The sequence below is a fragment of the Halichoerus grypus genome, chromosome 6, assembly GCF_964656455.1.
Source record: "Halichoerus grypus chromosome 6, mHalGry1.hap1.1, whole genome shotgun sequence".
NCBI lineage: Eukaryota > Metazoa > Chordata > Mammalia > Carnivora > Phocidae > Halichoerus > Halichoerus grypus.
In genome coordinates this window covers 77,281,989-77,302,278 of record NC_135717.1, presented here as the reverse complement: position 1 = coordinate 77,302,278, position 20,290 = coordinate 77,281,989, and the positions used below count along the sequence as shown (strand labels likewise).

Below are 20,290 nucleotides of genomic sequence, written 5' to 3'. Positions count from 1 at the left end.
GGGGCAAAGCTGCCCTAACTGCCTGTGCCAGTTGCTGGTGTGTGTGTGTGTGTGTGTGTGTGTGTGTACACCATATGCCCATCAGCAGGGCTAACTTGGAAGAACCTGAAGGTTAGTAAAGAACACTGTCTGTCTCTCTTCCTCCCCCCACTGCTAATTATTTGTTCTAAACTATCAAACAACATGAAAATGATTTTTAAAAAGCCCAGGATAAGATGCTCCAGGATACTTTGATTGTCTGTTTTTTCTTTTAAATATGTCCCAGGATATCTGACCAGGATACTACTGATGGGTTAGAAATTATGACACTATTTACTGGCCCACATTTTGGGGAAAAACAGCCTGTATCAAAATGGCAAATAGGAGACCTGCAGGCCAAAGCTGGACTCCTTACAAGTTTGAGATCCTAGCTTTTGGTCCATATTGTGTTTTTAGTATTTTTGGAATTAAATGCATAACATTTAAAAATATGGATTCTTAGCTGTCTCCTTTAGATGGTACATGAACCCTTCAGTTCCCAGCACCCCCAATACCAAGGCTTGTCTGTTTCTCTTACTCACATTTCTGAACATGGCCTATCTGGCCCCATAGGTTTTTGACTTTGTGAGTCCTGCTCTAAATCTTGCTGGGTTGCCACTACTGTCTTGGGAATGCCAACATAGTTGCCTGTCTGGTATTTAGGGGCGATGGAAAAAGGTCTGAATTAATCCATGGGAAGTAAGGATTCATGTAAAATCCCCTAAAGAAAACAACAAAACAGGTCACCACCTTCCAGGATGATATCAAATATTCCCACAATGCTTTAAGAAAGCTTCCCTTGGCTTAGACCTGAAGAGTGTTTGTGAGGTGAGACACACCACTGAGCTGAGAGGGCTGGGGTAGACTGGCAGGAAAGAACACGACAGGACAGTCTGCAAAACTCTTAAAAGAGAAGACATGTAGGGCAGACAGAGCAATCGGTAATGAACAAAATGTAGCAACATCGGGGAGAGGGGCATCATAATAGATCAGAGCAGTGAGAGGCCGGATACCACTGCAGTGGCCTTATAGCAAAATGTCCCTCACACACAGTGCAGGTGCAGCAGCTTCTGAGCACGGAAGTAAAGAGATGAAAGATTAAAGAGTTGAGTTATGATATAATGAGGTAGAGGGAGAAGAGAAGACAATGAATTTTAAAGATGGAAACAGAATTCTAAAGAGACTCCTGGGAAATCTTTAAGCTGGAGATTGAGTGGAGAATTCAGGGCCACCCCTACAGAAAAGCTTAATACATTAGTGATTAAGGGTATGTGGTGTAGAATCAGACACATGTGGGCTTTGCAATTAATCATCTAGGTGACTGGGCAAGTTTTTAGCTTCTCTGAATTTCCTCATCTATAAAATGGGGGTAGGATAGTACATACTTCATAGGGTTGTGAATGTTGAGTGAATACTTACAAAGTGCTGAGTCCAGTTTCTCATAAACGTTAGCTACTGTTATTATTATTGGTAGTAATAGTAGTATCAGTACTATGAACACCTATGTGGTATGAAAGGTACATCTCCATCATGATCATGATTAGCATCACTCAAGTTCTTTATGTTAAAGCACTCACATGTCAGGAAGCTTTTGTTAAATTGCAATTTAACCTGGGTGGTTTATTAGCAGCAATGAACACATTTCGAAGGGACAGGAAGAAATTTGAGGAGAGGTTCAGACTGTTTGGATCTGGTTAGGACTCTCCCTTGGTGGCTCTGAGAAGCATGAAGGCAACATGAGAACACTGGGCACTGGGAGGAAAGGATGGAAGACACACGGTACCAACTTCATAAGTTGGTCTAAATTTGATATAGTATAGCCATACTCCAATTTGTCTGGAAGTTGCTGTCTGCCATGTGCATGTTAAAATTTTCATTATAGCTACCTTAAATGCTTTGGCAGGGCTGGGCTAGGGAAGAGCTCCCTTGTGCATATAAGCAGAAGTCTGTTGAGATAAAAGTGGAGGTGCATGGAGAAACCTCTACTTTTTTTGGATCAGGAGAAGAAGCTGCTATCACTCCTGGCCTGACATCACTGATATTGCCCAGTTTGCCTAACGGAGGCCCTTCTCAGTCCAGAGCTTATAAAAAGCAGGCAGATGTCACACAAATCAGATACTGGTCCCAGTGAAATTCAGCCCATGTGTCTAAAGGGAATGCAATGAATTGCTTTCCCTTTCCAGTGCTTTCTTGTTTGGCTTCCATGGAGGTTTGTGTTTGTGGAAGAACTTGGGTCTAATTGTTGCAGACAGATGCCTGTGTTCTTTTAGCTGAGGCAGATGGGCAACAAGAGGAGGAGGTGGGGGCGGTTGTGAGGGAGGAGGTGACATTTGTAAATATGTCAAGGGACAATGCAAATTCAGCATTAATGCAGTGGAAACTTTTAAATGAGAAGATGAAATGATCTTTTATAAATGATGCATGGATCTGGGAAGAGAGCAATGGCATCAGTGAGGGTATTGATTCTTGACCTTCTGTAGTTACAGTGGATTATTTTTAACCTCTTCCCATATAACATGATTAACAAGAGTTGTTAACAGTTTGCAAAATTAACTATCACTTTCCTTCTTTCCATTTTAAACAACAAAAGGGATGAGTAGCAGGCAGCATTAGGAAGAAAGAAGAGTTGTAAATGCCTTGAGCTAACCTACTGCTTTGCTCAGTAGTCTCCAAAGAACTGATCATTTCTTGGTCAGATGTTTCTCTGGGGTTGATGCACACTTTGATATACTCTCTACAACAAGCACTCAAGTCTTGAGCTCTAATTCAGCTAGGTTCAAATCCCTTACCACTACCCCAAACCTCAATCAACTGGGATGCTGCTTTCCTGGGACCAGACCCTGGTTCTTTCCTTTAAGCTCCTTACCCCTTTGTCCAGTGGAACCTTCACATCCATAGAGAGAGAACCTGTTTCCCCATTGATCATGGCTGTTCTGAGCTTCAAGAGGAAAGATAATGGTATTAGTCCCCTGGCTCACACTGGAGGGTGGAAGGCATTGAGCTTTATTGACCAGATTGCAGTTGATCCCTAGGAATACTTTCAGTTCTTCCCTTTTTCCTTTAAGCAGAATACCAGGAGGGAGTATAGACCTGATTCTAGGTTCCATTTAGCTTATAATTCCAGACCTTCACCAAAATAATGCTCCCAAGTACATTGATGTATGAGAGAACATGGTGCCATATTACTGAGACATAATTTCCTCCAGAATGAGCTACGGACTGCCCCCCCCCCCCGCCCCCCAAATCAGACTGAAACACCACTGGAACTCAACCTCTGTGGCTTATAGACATGGTTCATACCACCTCAGCACTCCCTGAGATCCAGGAAGATAGTATTATGTTGTTATAGTTGTTGGCAGAATTGCCCATTACAGAAATTGCTTCTGGTTTGGCTTGGAAAGCCTCCACTGAGAGGAACAGAGCAGCCCCAGAGCTCACCGCCCTGCAGCTGGCCTGTGTACTGGCTTCTCTTTCTCCTGCTCTCCCTACTCACGGTTTCGGCTCGGTCTTCCCACTCCACTTCGGAGAGATCCACGCTGTTGTAGTTAGGTTTGGGTTTCAGTTTCTTCCCCTCTCTGTACTGGAGTGGGCAGGTTGGGAAGAAAGATGTGAGGTTAAACACGAGGCCCTGCTCAAGTTTCATCTCTTCTCCAAAGTCTTACAGATATTTTCATAAAATCAAAGAATCTCAGTGATTCCTTAAGGTTATCTGGGCCAACCTGATGCAGCATTTCCCTTCCCAACATTTATGACAGATCGTCTCACGGTCTCTGAGTGGATATTTCCTATGGTGAGGAGCTCCCTAATTTGTGAGTCAGCTTGTCGTAGTTTGGACAGCTCTAATCGTTAGAAAGCTCTTCCCTATACAGAGCTGAAATCTGGTTCCCCATTACTTTTACCCATTGTTCTTATTCTTTCCCTGGAGGTATACAGGACGTTTTCCACCTGACAACTGTTGAGGTTTTTGAAGGTGCTCGTTACTCCTGACTACACCTCTCCAAACTAAACGTTCCCAGGTTGCAGATGCCTCAACTCCCTCTGAATATGCTCTACATTGTCAATGTCACCCTCAGAATGGAGTGCCCAGAATGAACGTCAGTATTTCAGATGGGGTTCTGACCAGTGTGGTGTGCGTGTGACCTGCATGGACCACAATATCATATGGCTTTGCCTACTGCCTCTGATTTCGGCTGGATTTCCGGGACAGCTACACTGCCCAGACAGCCCAAATCGAGTTTCAGTCACTTAAGTGCCCTTGGCCTTCCTCACGTGGCATACTGTTAAATTACATCTTTTCAATATTATGCTTGAGCATTGAATATTTTGCAGAATTTTCCATGCATCCTAATATATTCATCTTGTTAGTTTCAGCCCATTGTTTAGACGAATACTTTCTGAATACAAATTTCCTCCCTTAATGTATTATCCATACCTTCCAGACTTTGTGTCGTCTGGTTTCTGTGCTTTCATCTTGCTGATAGAATTCTTGAATGGGACAAAGCCAAGGACAGACAGATTCTGCAGCGCCTAATAAAGACCTCCCTCCAGCTCAACATAGAGCCATTAATCAAGTCTTTGACTGTTATTATTTTCTGGCCCTGCCTTCCCTCCCTCCCTCCCTCTCTGATACCAAGACAGATTATTGTCAAGTTATCTGCCACTAGGTTGGTGGCACTTCCCAGCTTTAGTTTAATAATAGATCAAAAAAGGAAAAGGATGGTTTATTGTCAGAGTAAATTAAGAATTAATCAGAGGGTTTACTTTTAGTAGAATGAGGCCCCCAAAGATGCTTGAAAGTTTGAAGTCCCCTATCACTGTGTATCAATGCTTCTGCCAGTTTTTTCTTTTTTCCAGAAACTGTCACCCTTATTTTTTGCCTATCTGGGTGGTCTGCACTATAACTGCCACAGCAGTATCATTTTTGCATTCTTCTTTTTCTTCTCACCCATGCTTCTCACCCATGCTTGGATGACGTTCCCATTCCTGGTCTTGCTGATGCCCGTGCTCTTGACAAACAGCCTTATCCTGCCATCTTTTACATCGAATCTCTTTCTTTTGAGTAAGGTGCAATATTCCTCATCATTGCTATTGTCTAATTCTGGTGATATCTGAAAAATTGTCTCTAACTCCTATTGTTAAAACCATAATTCCACTTTGTATAATTACTCATACTTTGAGCTCTGACAGAAAGATTTCAGGCCAACAGTATGGCTCTTGATCCTCTTTCAGTTTGTTACTAGGCAGATCCTCTATTACTTTTCTTTTTTAAACTTAACTATTGTTCTCCTTAATACCTATCACAAATTGATAGTGCTTTCCTTAGGAATCTCATTATGTTGGCTTTACATAGTAATGTTTGTCATGTAATAATGCTCTACACAGTATTTTTCTCTAATTGTTTCATTGGTGTAAGTCTATTTGTGTATACTTTATTTCCTTAATTAGACTATTACCTTTTGTTTATAGCATTCTCAGAGTGTTATAACATCAGTCATCCAGTAGATCCACGATATTAATTGATTGGTTGAAGTCTTACATTCATCTAGATTATAGAGATGGTGACAGATGAGTTTCTGACCAGTGCCCTTTAATTTTACAAGTCAGCGCCATGATTTACATTTTTTTTCCTGCTGAGTCATTTTGTTGCCACGGGGGCTGCCTCCTACAGAACCCACTGGTACAAGTCGGTGGCCCGTTGTGGATTCAGATGCTTGCCCAATAGAGTCTGAATTGGGAAGACAACATGGCTTCCAGTGTGCCCTGATCTCTCTACTATGAGCCTCTATAGTTTGTCTTAAGTAGCTCAGTCGCTTTATGAACACTCAGTATCTATCTATCTGAACCAAACTGGAAAGACATGTGCTTTGGGTGGTTTCTCCAAATGGCCCTGGGGCAGATGAGCCCCTTAATAAGTTCTCACAAAGGTGTTCTGCTAGCTATTGTCTTCAGCTGCCATCTCAATTCAGCGTGAGACTGGAAGGGGAAAGGGCTAAGGTTTCCGTAGGACCTAACTACCCTCCCCCTGCTGCTCCCAATACTCACACTAAGAGGTGTGGCCATTGTTATCAGCAATAGTGGCCAAGTGCCACAACCAGAGGCAGCAGGGAGCCCCTAGCCTTGGAGGTAGACGTTTAATTTTTTTAAATTTATTTTTTTCTCATTAAACTTTTGTTTTAATGGGTCTCAAAATTCTGTGACAGATTTTTGGTCAAGTTGTTTCCATTAAAAAGTACTGATTTTAAAAACTAATTACTTAAAACTGCCACACACACACAAAAAACAAATGGTCCACAAAACATTCTCCTTTCCTTCTGAAGGTTTTACGATGCATTGTTATCATTAACCAGTCTTTTACTATTAAACTTAAATGGCCAATTGACACAAACAGTTTTGAGACCGTTCTGCCAGCACTGATTAAGACTGGGGTGACAGGTATTAGGGATAATACTCATTTAGCCTTCTGAGCTTCCTGGGCAGACTTGGTGACCTTGTCTGCTCCTGCCGCCTTCTTGTCCACTGCTTTGATGACACCCATAGCAACCGTCTGTCTCATATCACGAACAGCAAAACGGCCCAGAGGAGGAGAGTCAGAGAAGCTCTCAACACACACAGGCTTGCCAGGAACCATATCAACAATGGCAGCATCACCAGATTTCAAGAACTTGGGACCATCTTCCAGCTCTTTTCCAGAACAACAATCTATCTTCTCTTTCAGCTCAGCAAACTTGCAAGCAATGTGAGCTGTGTGACAATCCAGCACAGGTGCATATCCAGCACTGATTTGGCCTGATGGTTCAGGATAATCACCTGAGCTGTGAAGCCAGCTGCTTCCATTGGTGGGTCATTTTTGCTGTCACCAGCCACACTGCCACGACAAACATCTTTGACAGATACGTTCTTGACATTGAAGCCCACATTGTCCCCAGGACGAGCCTCACTCAAAGCTTCATGGTGCATTTCAACAGACTTTACTTCAGTTGTAACATTGGAGCAAAGGTGACCACCATGCCAGGTTTAAGAACACCAGTCTCCACTTGGCCCACAGGGACAGTACCAATACCACCAATTTTGTAGACGTCCTGGAGAGGCAGACGCAAGGGCTTGTCAGTTGGACGAGTTGGTGGCAGAATGTAATCCAGAGCTTCAAGCAGTGTGGTTCCACTGGCATTCCCATCTTTACAGGTGACTTTCCATTCCTCGAACCAAGGCATGTTAGCACTTGGCTCCAGCATGTTGTCTCCATTCCAACCAGAAACTGGCACAAATGCTACTGTGTCAGGGTTGTAGCCAATTTTCTTAATATAGGTGCTGACTTCCTTAATGATTTCCTCATATCTCTTCTGGCTGTAGGGTGGCTCAGCGGAATCCATCTTGTTAACACCAACAATTAGTTGTTTTACACCCAGTGTATAAGCCAGAAGGGCATGCTCACGGGTCTGCCCATTCTTGGAGACACCGGCTTCAAATTCACCAACACCAGCAGTGACAATCAGGATAGCACAGTCAGCCTGAGATGTGCCTGTAATCATGTTTTTGATAAAGTCTCTGTGTCCTGGGGCATCAATTATGGTCACATAATACTTGCTGGTCTCGAATTTCCACAAGGAGATATCAATGGTGATACCACGTTCACGTTCAGCTTTCAGTTTATCCAAGACCCAGGCATACTTGAAGGAGCCCTTTCCCATCTCAGCAGCCTCCTCAAATTTTTTGATAGTTCTTTTGTCAATCCCACCACATTTGTAGATCAGATGACTAGTGGTGGTAGACTTGCCCGAATCTATGTGTCCAATGATGACGATGTTGATGTGAGTCTTTTCCTTTCCCGTTTAGGTTTAGGTTGAGTGGTGATTTTCATGACACCTGTGTTCTGGTGGCAAACCCGTTGCGAAAAAGGAGGTAGACGTTTTAGATAAAATGATGCAACTTTCTTTCTTGGCTATTAGTTTTTCAGTTGGAGGCATATGAAAATGCCCCCAAGCCCCTGTATCAGGATGGAGGGAGCCAGGAAGGAGGCAGGGGCACTCAGGAACACATCCCAAGACAAACTCGGGGGAGCCACAGCTCTGCTGCCCACCTCTCATGTGAATTTCCTTGCCATTTTTGTTGTTAACTCAATGTTCACACTCCCTGGGGTGGACCCTCGAGGTCTGATGGTACTGCTGTCAGGCTCCAAAAGGAGCGTGGAGTGACTGAGGCAGTGACAGGAACATAAGTGGCTTGTCCTTCAGAGAAAACTGCACATTTCATTACACGCTCTCTGGACTATTCATCAATCAGTTCATGCATTTTTGCCTTGTCTTTCCTGCTAGATTACAAACAATTTGAAGACAGGGACCATGACTTAAATTTTTTCCGTATATTACCCATTTGGTTCTTAAATGGAGCCCAATGTGTGTTCATTATTTTAACTGTTTTTATGAACTATCTCCAAATCCCATATAGTTAAGATCCCAATGCAAATAAGATCTGTACCTACCAGGGGTCGGAGGTCAGGATGTGAGAGAATGTAGCCATTGTTAGTGTTCAAAAAGGCATATCCATGCACTCCGAGCTGCCAAAACACCAGGGATTGAGGGGTGTCAGACCTGTTGTTTGGGTTGGAGAACTGGAGCTAGGAAAGGGTTGGGCTGCAGGGTGGTTAAAAATGGCAGCTCACAGCCGTGAGTTTTTCAAATAGGAATATAACTGGGCCAACGCCATGCTTCTAGCCATTAATTTTGAATTCCTTTCTAAATTCTACTGTTTATAGCAGCCACAATAATGCATATCATTACTTGGCCTCTTTCCCACCACATATTCTAGGTGCTTTGATGATGTAATCTCACGTGTTCTCCAAACAGGACTGCATGGCATGGAGGAGCAGATTGAAAAACTGAGGCACCAGGAAGGGAAAGAACTTGCTGAAGGCCACAGAGCAAGTCAGAGCTGGTGGTGACAAAGGGTCCCAGAAGTCCAAACCATTGCTCTCATGCTCAGTGCCTGAACTTCGCTGGGGGTGGGATGGCAGGGCCCCATCCAGCTCTGGGCTTGGCTACATTGCCGGCAGAGAGGCTCTTGAGCTTGGTAGGACAGCTCCTAGGGAGCCTGTGATTCCCCACTCAGGCATCTGATCCAGGCTCACCTTGTACCGGGGCGCCAGTTTCATCAGCTCCCTCAGGGCCACATCAGAGCCCACCACACCCAGAAGAATGCCATGGGATCGCTGGAAATTGAAAAACACCAAGGTCAGGGGGGCACCTGGCTTCCCTGTGCACAGGGCCGGACTGGACCCTTGGCTCTCCCAGAGTCTGGAAGAGGAAGCAAGCATCTTAGGCCTTATATGACCCTTCCTCTGCAGTTGGATTTTAGGCTGAGATCTTTGGAATAAAAATCTAGAACCTACGAGAAGAGGCCACAGGAGTAATCTCAGCTGCTGGGAAGATTAATTTCCAGTATAATATTTAAATTGTAATATTTAAAATAAATACAAAGTTGAATGAAATATTAATTTTCATAGCAGAGGCTGAAGTATCAAAATCCAAGGGATCATAACCTATGGATGCTCTGAAACACACAAAGCTTATAAGGAAACATTTTCTGACCAGATGGAGGATGGAAGATTCTAGAAATTCCCTCACCAGAGGCCTTTACAAACAAATTAGAGGCTGCCCAAACTGGTAGGTTAAGTGTTGTTTTGCCAGAAGGTTGGCAAGGGGAGCTTTCTAGCCTTATATCCCAGGACAGTGGTTACAAGTTCAGAGCACTAGGACAATTCCAAACTGGCTGAACAGAATCATTGGGCGAGCTTTGGGAAATATGGACCCCAACCCATCTCCCATCCTCACCCCTTCCCAACCAAGAGATTCTGATATAGCTGGTTGGGCATAGGGCATGGAATCTGAATGTGAAAGGTGGCTCTGATGTGCAGCCAAGTCAAGAACCATTGGTCTAAAGAGGCCAGCCAGTGGCCCCAAGTTCTAATGCCTGTTGCAGCTTCTCAGAGAGTGGCCACTCACAGTTTCATTCTTCTTGCTGAAGACTGGCATGGCCACAGTGGTGAGGAGCATCATGTTCTTGGCCTGTGAAGTGAATAGCTGTCAAGGAGGAAAGAGCAAAGGACAGAAAGCTCAGAGTCCATAGAGTGGAGGATCCACAGTCACCAATGTCAACTACCACTAACGTGTCACCCTCCAACAGGAGGAAAAAGCCACATGTGAGGTTCCCCTTCTCTGCAAAAGGAGAGCTGGCAGAAATGCTGGAGGAGAGAGGTGGGATGGAGAGGGGACCAGGGCAATGTCACTTAGCAGCAACAGTCCTAAGCCAGGGCAAGTGTCAGAACCCCAGAGCCCACAACGCAGCTCCCAAACATGCTCATGACGTCCTCTGTCTTGGCCATGCCAAGGATGAGCCTGAGCTCAGGGAACAACCCATCCTGCACACACCCAGAAATCTCTGCCATGGACACAAGGTTGGCACACACAACAGTCCAGGACAGTTAAGAGGGAGAAGGACATTGACACTGAGCCACCTGCAAACACAAGTGCATGCATGGGGAAGAACCGCTTAAGGGGAAGCCATGGTGTAGTTGTAGCTGATCGTGGGGTCACTCCTAACACACATGAGACAGACCCACAACCTCTTCCTCACTGAGAACGCCAGAGCCACATCATTCCCCATCTCTGAGATGGTCCTCCTCCCCGACTACCTCATCTTACTGTGTGGGCTCCTTCAGCCTCCTTGAAAGGGGCTCCACACAAGCACCCCACTTTATCATGAAGACAGGCCCTCACAGGTGGTGTGTGCAGGTATGTTTGATATGTGTGATCTTCATCAGGATCAACCAAATGTTGTGCTGAGCCCATGGAGGTCTATAGTCTTCTTTCTTGGAGAATGAAGAACTTTTTAAAAATTGGATATATTTGACACATAACCTCATGTTAATTTGAGGTGTTGCTTAAGTGTTGCTTTGATACATTTATGTTGTCATATGATTGACATTGTAGTGATGTCTTTTACATTATGTAATTATTAAAATATTGTATTTGTTATACTGTACATAGATCACTAACCATCAAGTCTCTTCCCCTTCCTCATCTGATTTTTCAGCTGACAGTTTGGAAGTAAGGTTTTTTGAAAGTGAGTGATTTCAGTTGACTAATGTTTTACCAGCTACTGGAACCAGGAGGACCCTAGAGTTGGCCACGGGGATAGCAGGAAACACTCTGGGTCTCTGGTGAGCAGGAAGCTCCTCACCAGCTCCAGGCTGGCCACCTCTAAAGTTCTCTTAGATGAGGGAGAATTACACTTCTCTCTTATCTAAGCCACTGTGTTCAGATCTCTCTTCATCCCAGGCTGATACATCATCACTGAAGCAGGTGGCTACATGTGGGAGATGATATGAGAAGGGACCAGGGCAATGTCACTTAGCAGTGACAAACATCTCATCTGACATTCTGCTTTGGTTATCTATTCCTTTGTGTAAGTCACTGCAACTCATAGACAGTTTCTGAAAGTACAGGGGCCCAGGAAGGGGAGCACCTGATGAAGCCATAGTATCTTGAATTACTGGTCAGACTCCTCTCTTCCTGAAACAGGTAGGAGAGAAGACAATGGGGGCTGTGAGGACAATGGGAAGCAGGAAGGAACAAGTTTGGAGCAGAGGGGCTCTGCTGTGGAGGGCAGCCTTGGACAGGTCTGCTCACTGGGTTTCTGGGTCTCTGGGGGCAGCATACATGCAAGGGTCTTCCAGTGGGCTGAGTATGTTCACCCCTTCACACCATCTCCTGAGGAGGTGCTCTGCTCACCTCTCTCCTGACCCAGGAAGTTACCTCTTATTCCCTGGGGCCCCTAACTCTGAAGCAGGGTCAGGCCCCCACCTTGCTGTCCATGTAGGCTTCCGTCCAGGTGATGTCATGGTCATGGTTGATGACCATAGGGCGGCTGAGCACGTGCAGGTACTCCATCACATTCTCCTGTGCATCTGCCAGTGTGGAGATCTGCGTGTAGTAGCCTAACAGAGGAAAGGGTCTTGTGGTTGTGAAAAGCTGGGGTCACCCTTGGAATTGCTCTCCAGGGCCCACACACTCTCCCCCGGCTGCTCTCAGCTTACAGGTGGGCTCTTCACTGGGAGCTTCCCTGGGTCACAGGGGACTACTTCCCCCCAAGGTTATGCTCTTTCCTGGGGACAGTTGGAGGCCGGTGGTGCTGTCTCAACCTAGGAGAATTCTGGGGGGCCTTCCCAATCCAGAGATGCCACAGGAGCAGCAGGGCCTCAGCGGCAAGGATTGTGTGGGTTGGCTTCCCTCTCATGATGATGCCCTCCTTACTTCCTTACAGGGTTATCTTCCAAGAGCACCCTCTCCTGCATGCAGCTCTGTCTTGGGATCCATTTTCAGGGAGTACAGTCCAAGACAGTGGCTCAGTGCCCCCCAACCCCCTTTCTCTGACCACTGCCCTTCTTCGGTTACAGGGAGGGGTGCTATAGCCTCATTGTTGTAGCCAAGGTGATATTTAAAAGAGCAAATGGCTTACAAGGCTATGAATGACTTAGAACATGTTTACCTCTCTGGTCTCATTGCTTATCACCTCCCACAAAACATTCATTCCACCCTCCAAAAAGTGAAACTGCTTTTTATTCCCAGATGCCTCTTGTCTCAGACCCTCTGTCTGGAACACTCTTCCATGCTCTCTATGTCTGGCTGATTCCTACCATTCTTTATGTCTCAGTGTAGACACCTCTTCCTTTAAGAAGTTCTCCCTGCTGCCTCCAGATGGAGGAAGTACCTCTCCCGTCACGTCCCTCTCCCAACCCCTGTATGGTCTGTGCCCCTCTGCCCTTATAGCACATTTCAGATAACATCACCACTGATGGTTCACTTGTATGTCTCCTCTGCTGGACAGTAGCAAGGACAAGACTGAGTCCATCCTGACCACTTTGCCAGGCACCACAGTACATGCTCAATTAACTTTGGTTGAATTAAGGGCCCAAGCTGGCATTGTGAAGCCCAAGTCTTGGGTTCTGGCCAGAGACAAATGACAACCACACCCAAAACCTTATTCTAAAGAAAATGACGACCCTCTGCTTTTTGTCTGGAAGCAGAACCACAGTAAATGGGCTTAATTTGCAACAAGAGGAATGGAGGCTAGACATAAGAGAGAACTTACATTTAAACTGTGGGTCTCACCCCTGCCTCACTCTGTCTGTATTGTGGTTCATATAGGCTTTATTTGAAGAGAGAATTTTCTCTTCTGTAAACACTGGATAGATAACCTCTCAGTTTCATTTCAGGTGACTTTATGACTTAGAGTCCCTGCAGGGGTAATCATGCATTTACTCAAGGTTTCATGGGGGCAATCTACATTTTGTCTAGCTTTTCCCAAGTAAGAAGGAAGAGCAGATACTGTCATCTCGACACAGTACTGCTCCTCTGCAAGGCCCCCATGCAGGAACCATGGCTCAGCATCTCTGATGACTGGGTGCAGGCTGCAAGGAGCTCTGCTCACACACCACCTACCTTTGTTGTTGCATGCAATCCACTTCATGCGGTCAGCAAAAGTCACTTCTCTTCCAATAAGATAAGTGAAAACTCGAACCTAATCCACAAGACACAGATGTACTCAGCAGCCATGATTCCTGGCTATAAGTAGTGCTAATATTATTTATGTGAGTCTTGGATGTCAGGTCAAACACTTTGCTGACTTTGGATTCTCCACTCTCATCCTATTGACCAGAAAGGATCCTGAGGCCCAGGCAGCGATGGGACTTGCCAGGGCCAGGGTGACATGGGCCAGGTACAGGGCGGAGGGTAACAGCCTGGCAGTTTTCCTCTCAACACCACATCTGATTTCTCACCCTGAACTCTTTCTCACATGAGACCTCTGTGCCTAGGGACAACATAATTTTGGAACACCAGTCTGGGACATACTATCTGAATATACTAACAGGTCTAATGGGGCAGAACATTTGAACTCAAGGCAGGCCTGGTTTTTCTGGGCACTATTGGTTATCCCATGCAGGCAGTAGGAGAACACTTCCTTTGGTCCCTTCCCCTGCCCTCTTGACTTCCACCAGAAGAGTAACCTTGCAGTCTGGCCAGTTGTACTTCTCAAACACTGGCTCATAGTCCTCCACAGCCCCATCGGTGATCAGCATGATGGCCTGGTTGCAGAGGCTTCCTTGCCGGGCCTCTTGGAACTGTGTGGGGAAAGGACAGGCACCGTAACTGCAGGCCATCTACTACCCTCCCCACACCTCCACCCTGTCTCCCAACCTTTCACTCTTCCCCAGCTTCACCATGTGTGGGTACCTGCTTCAGGATCTGGAAGGCTTCGATCAAGGCTTGGTTCACGACCCCCACACCCCTGACCATCAGCTCATCTACCAGCTGTTTGAAATGCTGTCATGGGTAAGAAATTAGAGGAGGGTCAGTGGATTGACAGCCAGGGAACTTTCATCTTTGGTCTTTTTTTTTTTTTTTAAAGATTTTATTATTAATTTGACAGAGAGAGACACAGCGAGAGAGGATACACAAGCAGGGGGAGTGGGAGAGGGAGAAGCAGGCTTCCTGCTGAGCAGGGAGCACGATGCGGGGCTCGATCCCAGGACCCTGGGATCATGACCTGAGCCGAAGGCAGACGCTTAACGACTGAGCCACCCAGGCGCCCCTCATCTTTGGTCTTAATTTCAGAGGCTGTTTAGAGCTGTTTTCCCAGAGCATGATTGCAGGATCCATCTCTTCATGATCCAGCTAATTTCATGGCTGGATCCCTACAATAGATGTTTCTCAAATGCCCCCAAGATAAACTGAAAGAGTGTAAGTGGCTGGGTGCAAACACAACCCCACTACTAGAAGGAAATGCCAAGTGTGAGCCTATCCAGAGGAGGGAGACAGTCCAGGCAGACTGCTAGGAGCCACTGTCCAGGTTCCCAGGTCCCCAGCACCTTCCGCACCCAGCCCAATGTAACTAACAATGAACATTTCACAGGAGAAACCAGGGAGGCCACCAGGGGCTCCAGGGTCCAACCTGAGGCCCGGATTCAAGAAGCAGCCAAACTCAAATTCCCCAGTCACAGGAAGAAGGATCTGTCACATGAAAACTTTTCCCTTTAAAAAAAGTTGCCTCTCCTCCTTGGCCTTTGAGAAGGACTCAATCTAATGGGTTTGAACTTCTCTTCCTTTTGGGGAAGCTCCTTGTGACTGATATAGTGGAAAGGCCCATGGAAGAGGCAAAGAGGGAAACTGAGTCTTGGATAATCCATAGAGTGAAAAAGCAGTCCTGAATAAGTGAGATTTCCCTTGGATGGAAGATCTCTCTGTGCTCACTATTTGCTCTGATAGGCAGGCAGCATATTTATGAAGCAATTTCTTGGGTGTATTTACATGGGTAACTTCTTTGTCCTCTTTCCAAGTGCCATGGGAATAAGTAAAGGGGGCCATCAGGCAGTCTGTACAGGTGACTGCCCACCATCCTAATCAGAGCAGGGACTCAGAAGAATCAGGCACTCACCTGATGGTGGACACTCACCTCACGATTGTCTCGATCCGCCTGGACAAGGATCCCTTTAAAACAAGGCTCGATGTAATGGATGTAGTCACTGTACTGCAGTTGCAAAGGGCAGAGGGGACAGGAGAATGGACTGGGTCAGTTTGGAATGTCAGGACCCAGTGAAAAAGCTCAGGCAACTCACAGGTCACCTAAGCACATGTATAATATTATCTTGGGGTACCCTATGCTTCTGGTAGTTCTCCTGAGTAGAGAGAAGGCACTACAGAGAACAGTGAGGCATTAACTCCAAAAATTCTCCCTCAAATCCTAGTCTTGGACCATTTTTTTCAGGTGGCTGGCTGAGTGATGTCCATCTCCCAGAACACAGAGAACCTGAAGGTACTGAGAGAATCCCTTTGGTCTTCACCCCTATGACTAGACAAAGTGCCTTCCATGAGAATCCCAGAGCCTTCCATGTGCAGACCCCTCCCCAGGGCCTGGGTCTGGGGATTAGGAACTGTGTTCTTTCACCCTTTGCCTTGCACTTATGATGAAGATCTTCTAGCTATCCACAAGGAATGGGAAGGGAAAAAGATGAATTATTACTGCCCTCTTTTTCCTAATCACTCCACTTCCTTATAGTTAAGATTCAAATCTTCAAGATGTCTTTAATCCACTTCTGTTTAAATAAGAAAGGGAGGGGCGCCTGGGTGGCTCAGTTGGTTGAGCAGCCGACTCTTGATTTCAGCTCAGGTCATGGTCTCAGGGCCGTGGTATCAAGCCCACATCAGGCTCTGCCCTCAGCAGGGAGTCTGCTTGTCTCTAGCGCTCTCTCAAATAAAATCTTAAAAAAAGAAAATAAATGAGAGGGAGAGAAAGGGGGATGATGGTGACACGGTGGTAGGAGTGCATGCAAGTTCTAGGGCAAATGGTGGGGTGTTCTGGGGGAACATTGGGAGCAAATGCTTCCCCTACCTCTCCTCCCCAAACAGCAGGAGAAGGGTTGGGAGAGAGGTGGGGCAGGCTCTGCGGGAGGAGCAGGAGCTCCCCCCACTCTCCCGGAGGTGTCAGACCTGATCTCGTAGTTGTCCTGTCGCTGCTGCAGATCATGACCAGGGATGGAAAGGTGGTGGAGATGGGGAGGGTGGGGTCCAGGAGTGGTGCAAGTGGGTAAATGATGTAGGCCTCAGGGGAGCAATTCAGGGATGAAGGGGGCCCTTCTCATACCCTGGGATGAACATTTTGAAGTTAAATCATTTTGCCTTGGTATCCCTTTACTAGATACATAAATCCCACTGAAGGCAAGCATTTTCAGCACTGTGACAAGCCGATGGGGGAAAGTTTTGGATCACGTGACCTTCAAAATGATGCCTCCAAGGTGGCAGTCAACTCTGCGTCCTTGGAGGACAGAGCTTGCCTGCTCTTTCATTACATTCCTGACTTGTATCTTCCCATTTCTTTCTGCTTCATCCCTCTCCTTCATTACTTTTCTAGGGCAGGCAGAGCTATCCTCAGGAAGATTTGTGGTGAAAGCAGGACCAGGGTTTGCTGGTCCCTTTCTAGGCCCCCACAACCTATGCACCTATGTTCCCCTTCTCCTGATGCATCTGGATTTGGGTGGAATGAAAGAAGTGGAAGGGCTGAAAATGTAAAAAGCAAGAGCCCAGGGTTCACTCATCCTAACCATAATGGAGAGGCTGTTCCAGAGATGGGTACCAGTCAAGAGCACATGGATGGGGGTAAGTTAGGTATTTGCTCAGGGCCAGTGCCTCTTAATTATTATTCTCAGACTCATCTGAGAAACTGATGAAATCTATGGAATCAGAAAAAATGGATGCACACATTTTACACATAATTTCAGAAACTCTGTGGACCTCTTGAAGGCCATCCTTGGTCCAACCTTAGCTTAGAAGCCCCGGCTTCAGAGGAGAGAATCATTATACAGTATGAAGCATCAAGTGATTATAAGTATAGGTCATTCTAGTTGCAGGCAGAGGAAAGGTTTTTTCCTAGGGAGAGCTATTCTAGAGCAGGAAGGCACATTTACCGCGATGATGTTAACAAAGTCATTCTCCCCCAGTGTGTCCAGGATGGTGGAGATGGTGTGCTTGGCGATAGTCATCCGCAGCCCCTTCATGCTACCACTCGTATCCACCACAATCACTATGTCCTTGGGAGAAGTAGCAGCTTGAATGTACCTTTAACAGAAAGAAAGCACAGGCCAATGTTGGGAAAACCAAAGCCACAACAGCCTCCCAACTGAGTCTCTAATTATTTCTATTCAGATTCTGGCTCAAGTGTGCCCAAGGTTCAGGTTAGTGATCCATCAAAGCTAGGTTTTATACACTCAGCATAGTTCTAAAGCCATTTTGGGGTCAACAGCTGGGAATGTGCACATCTAATAGGCCTGTCAGGTGGGAGCAAGGTTAAGTCCCAGTGGTAACCCTTATCCTCTTCGTTTTGGACCAGCCAGTGTCCTGGAGGGCCAGATAGCAGGGAGGGATATAGTTGGATTCCACCCTCAGATTTTGTTACAAATCTGCCAGAGGAGGCATGTGGAAGGAGAGGAAACTTTGGTAGAACGCTGATTTAGAGACAGCTCAATGTACTGTGAGGAGGTTTGGGGTGGTAAAGACAGATGTGATGAGTCCTGGAGCAAGGGCAGCTGCAGAGACAAGGAGAAATGCAGCCAGCAACTCTTCCTGCTCTCGTGTGGGGTTAAGGTTCTACAGACCTGAGGCCCTTGGCTGGTGGTGGGGGTGGGGCAGAGACCACAGGAGAACTAGGCAGAACCCAGAGGTTATAGGAGAGATGCCAGCACCAGAAACCTTTCCCCTGCAGCTCTTACCAGCCACGATTTCTGCAGTCAAAGGCAATGACTCCATTCTCATCAGGTGTCCATTTGATACCTGGGGAAATAAAGTCTGGCTCTTTCACCAGCTCAATAAAGCTGCTTCAGAGCACTGGTTGGGTGATGATGTCCAGTTTGGCCATCCCCAGTGCAGGGCCAGCAGTGGACCTGGGCGGCAGGGCGTGGGACTGCTAGATCACACCCTGCAAATTGAGACAGCAGGCAAGGAGGAAGGCCAGCTTATGGAGGGACACCTAACACCCATACTGCCTAGACCCAGAGTTGGGGTTACTTTCAAATGGTAGGACCCCCAAATGTGATGCCTGAGACTCTTGTGACTGAACCTTATATCAAGCTGTAGAAGGGGAAGCTTGAAGGAGGTGTGACTTTTAACACCCATTACCATCAGCAAAGCAGGGACAGAGTGGTAAACAGCCAGATGCTCAGATCTCTAGCCCACCTGCTTCTACTCAGCTTAATTAAGCTCACTGGGAGAAGTGATGTGGTAATAAGACTGTAAGCTCCTTGAAGTCAGGGATTCCCAGTATCTAGCACAGTGTCCGACACAGCACCTAGCAGAGTTGATGCTCAATAAATGTTACATGAATGAAAAATGAATAAATGAGTATGAAAGATCTTGCCTTGAGCACTAGCGGAGTGCTGGGATAGATTTTGTCTTATTCATCTGTTCAGAAACTTGGATAAATGCACACAAAGCACAGATAACACTCACAAGATCCACGATAGAATCTCTGTTGAAAGATTTTAACGATTGGGAATAGTGGGTTCAAAATAAGGAGATGAAAAATAAATGGTGAAATTGTTGTAGGTTATGTTTGGGCTAGAAAAAAAATAGTGGCAGTATCATGAATGTCTAGGAGCTCCAAGAGATCGCCCTGTTCCACAGCAGTGAGACTTCAGATGAGATGCACCCTTTGAGGCATTGCTGGTCTCTCAAAGGTAGGAGATGTTTTCAGGCATCATGGCCCCAAACCAGACAAATGAAAGCAGAGTTCTAAGAGTGAGGGGCAGAGGCCAAGGCAGCCAGGAGCCCTGGAAGGAAGAAACGGGACCAGATCATGGTGGGAGCTTGAGTAACAATGGCTCTGATGTAGACCTGCAGGCAGCTGGGAGAAGTAGGGTCTTCCAAAGGCCACATTCCTATAGCAGCACGATTGTGGGCAATCTGATCCTTAGAACAGTAATGAGGAGGGGGAATTGTGTCTGAGGTTCTTGGCTCTAAACCAAAACCTTAGAAGAGGGTTTTAGTGGTCCTGGTAGGGGTATCTTCAACTCCCAAGAAGAGACAGAAGTGGTCCTCTGGAGGGGAAGCTTGCCTCTTGAAGTGGTATGGCCTCATAGGCAAAGATTACCAAATACATGAGAAACAGGCAGTGTGAGTGAGAGGCAGCTGAAGCAAGAACCATCAGATGTAGCCTCCCAAGGATTACAGGTGTCTGAATTACCAAATACAAGGTATAGGATAGCTATGTTGGAGAAATCACCAGGAAGAATATATAACAATAAGTGATTAGGAATAAAGAAACAGCCTTAAGAATATGGAACATTTGGAAATGAAAAAAAAATATTTAAGTTGAAAAAATGCATAATGGATTGCTCACAGGTAAAGAGAAAATGCATGCATTTGAAGGATTCATCCAGAGGCTAGAGTGAGAAGGTCTAATGTGTGTCTGGCTGGAGGTGTAGAAAAAGAAAAAGGAGAACATGAGGAAGGACAATGGTGTCAGCATGCTCTAGGACTGAGAAATAATCCCAATCCACAGAATTAGGAAACACAGTGTATCCCAAGCAGGAAAAATAAGATACCCACATGTAGACATGCAGTAGTGAAACTGCACAGCTCCGAAGGCAAATAAATGGTGAAATTGTCGTAGGTTATGGTAAATAAATAAATAACTACCTTGAAAACAGCCAGAAAAGCTAGAATACTTA

At 46.0% G+C, this 20,290-nt stretch overlaps 1 protein-coding gene and 1 pseudogene across 1 annotated transcript in view; both read right to left on the bottom strand.

Moving 5' to 3' along the window:
- Positions 1–20,290, bottom strand: part of CACNA2D4 (calcium voltage-gated channel auxiliary subunit alpha2delta 4) — a 123,964-nt gene that overhangs the window by 76,950 nt on the left and 26,724 nt on the right. Inside the window, exons 7-18 of the mRNA XM_036103050.2 lie at positions 18,335–18,395; positions 17,534–17,684; positions 15,526–15,600; positions 14,307–14,396; positions 14,081–14,194; positions 13,515–13,593; positions 11,877–12,010; positions 10,017–10,094; positions 9,143–9,223; positions 8,498–8,572; positions 3,512–3,598; positions 2,885–2,956 (exon numbers count right to left, since the gene is read on the bottom strand). Of these exons, the coding sequence (XP_035958943.1) occupies positions 2,885–2,956; positions 3,512–3,598; positions 8,498–8,572; positions 9,143–9,223; positions 10,017–10,094; positions 11,877–12,010; positions 13,515–13,593; positions 14,081–14,194; positions 14,307–14,396; positions 15,526–15,600; positions 17,534–17,684; positions 18,335–18,395 (1,097 nt within the window). The remainder of the gene's footprint in view (positions 1–2,884; positions 2,957–3,511; positions 3,599–8,497; positions 8,573–9,142; positions 9,224–10,016; positions 10,095–11,876; positions 12,011–13,514; positions 13,594–14,080; positions 14,195–14,306; positions 14,397–15,525; positions 15,601–17,533; positions 17,685–18,334; positions 18,396–20,290) is intronic.
- LOC144382031 (elongation factor 1-alpha 1 pseudogene) lies at positions 6,179–8,359 on the bottom strand (annotated as a pseudogene).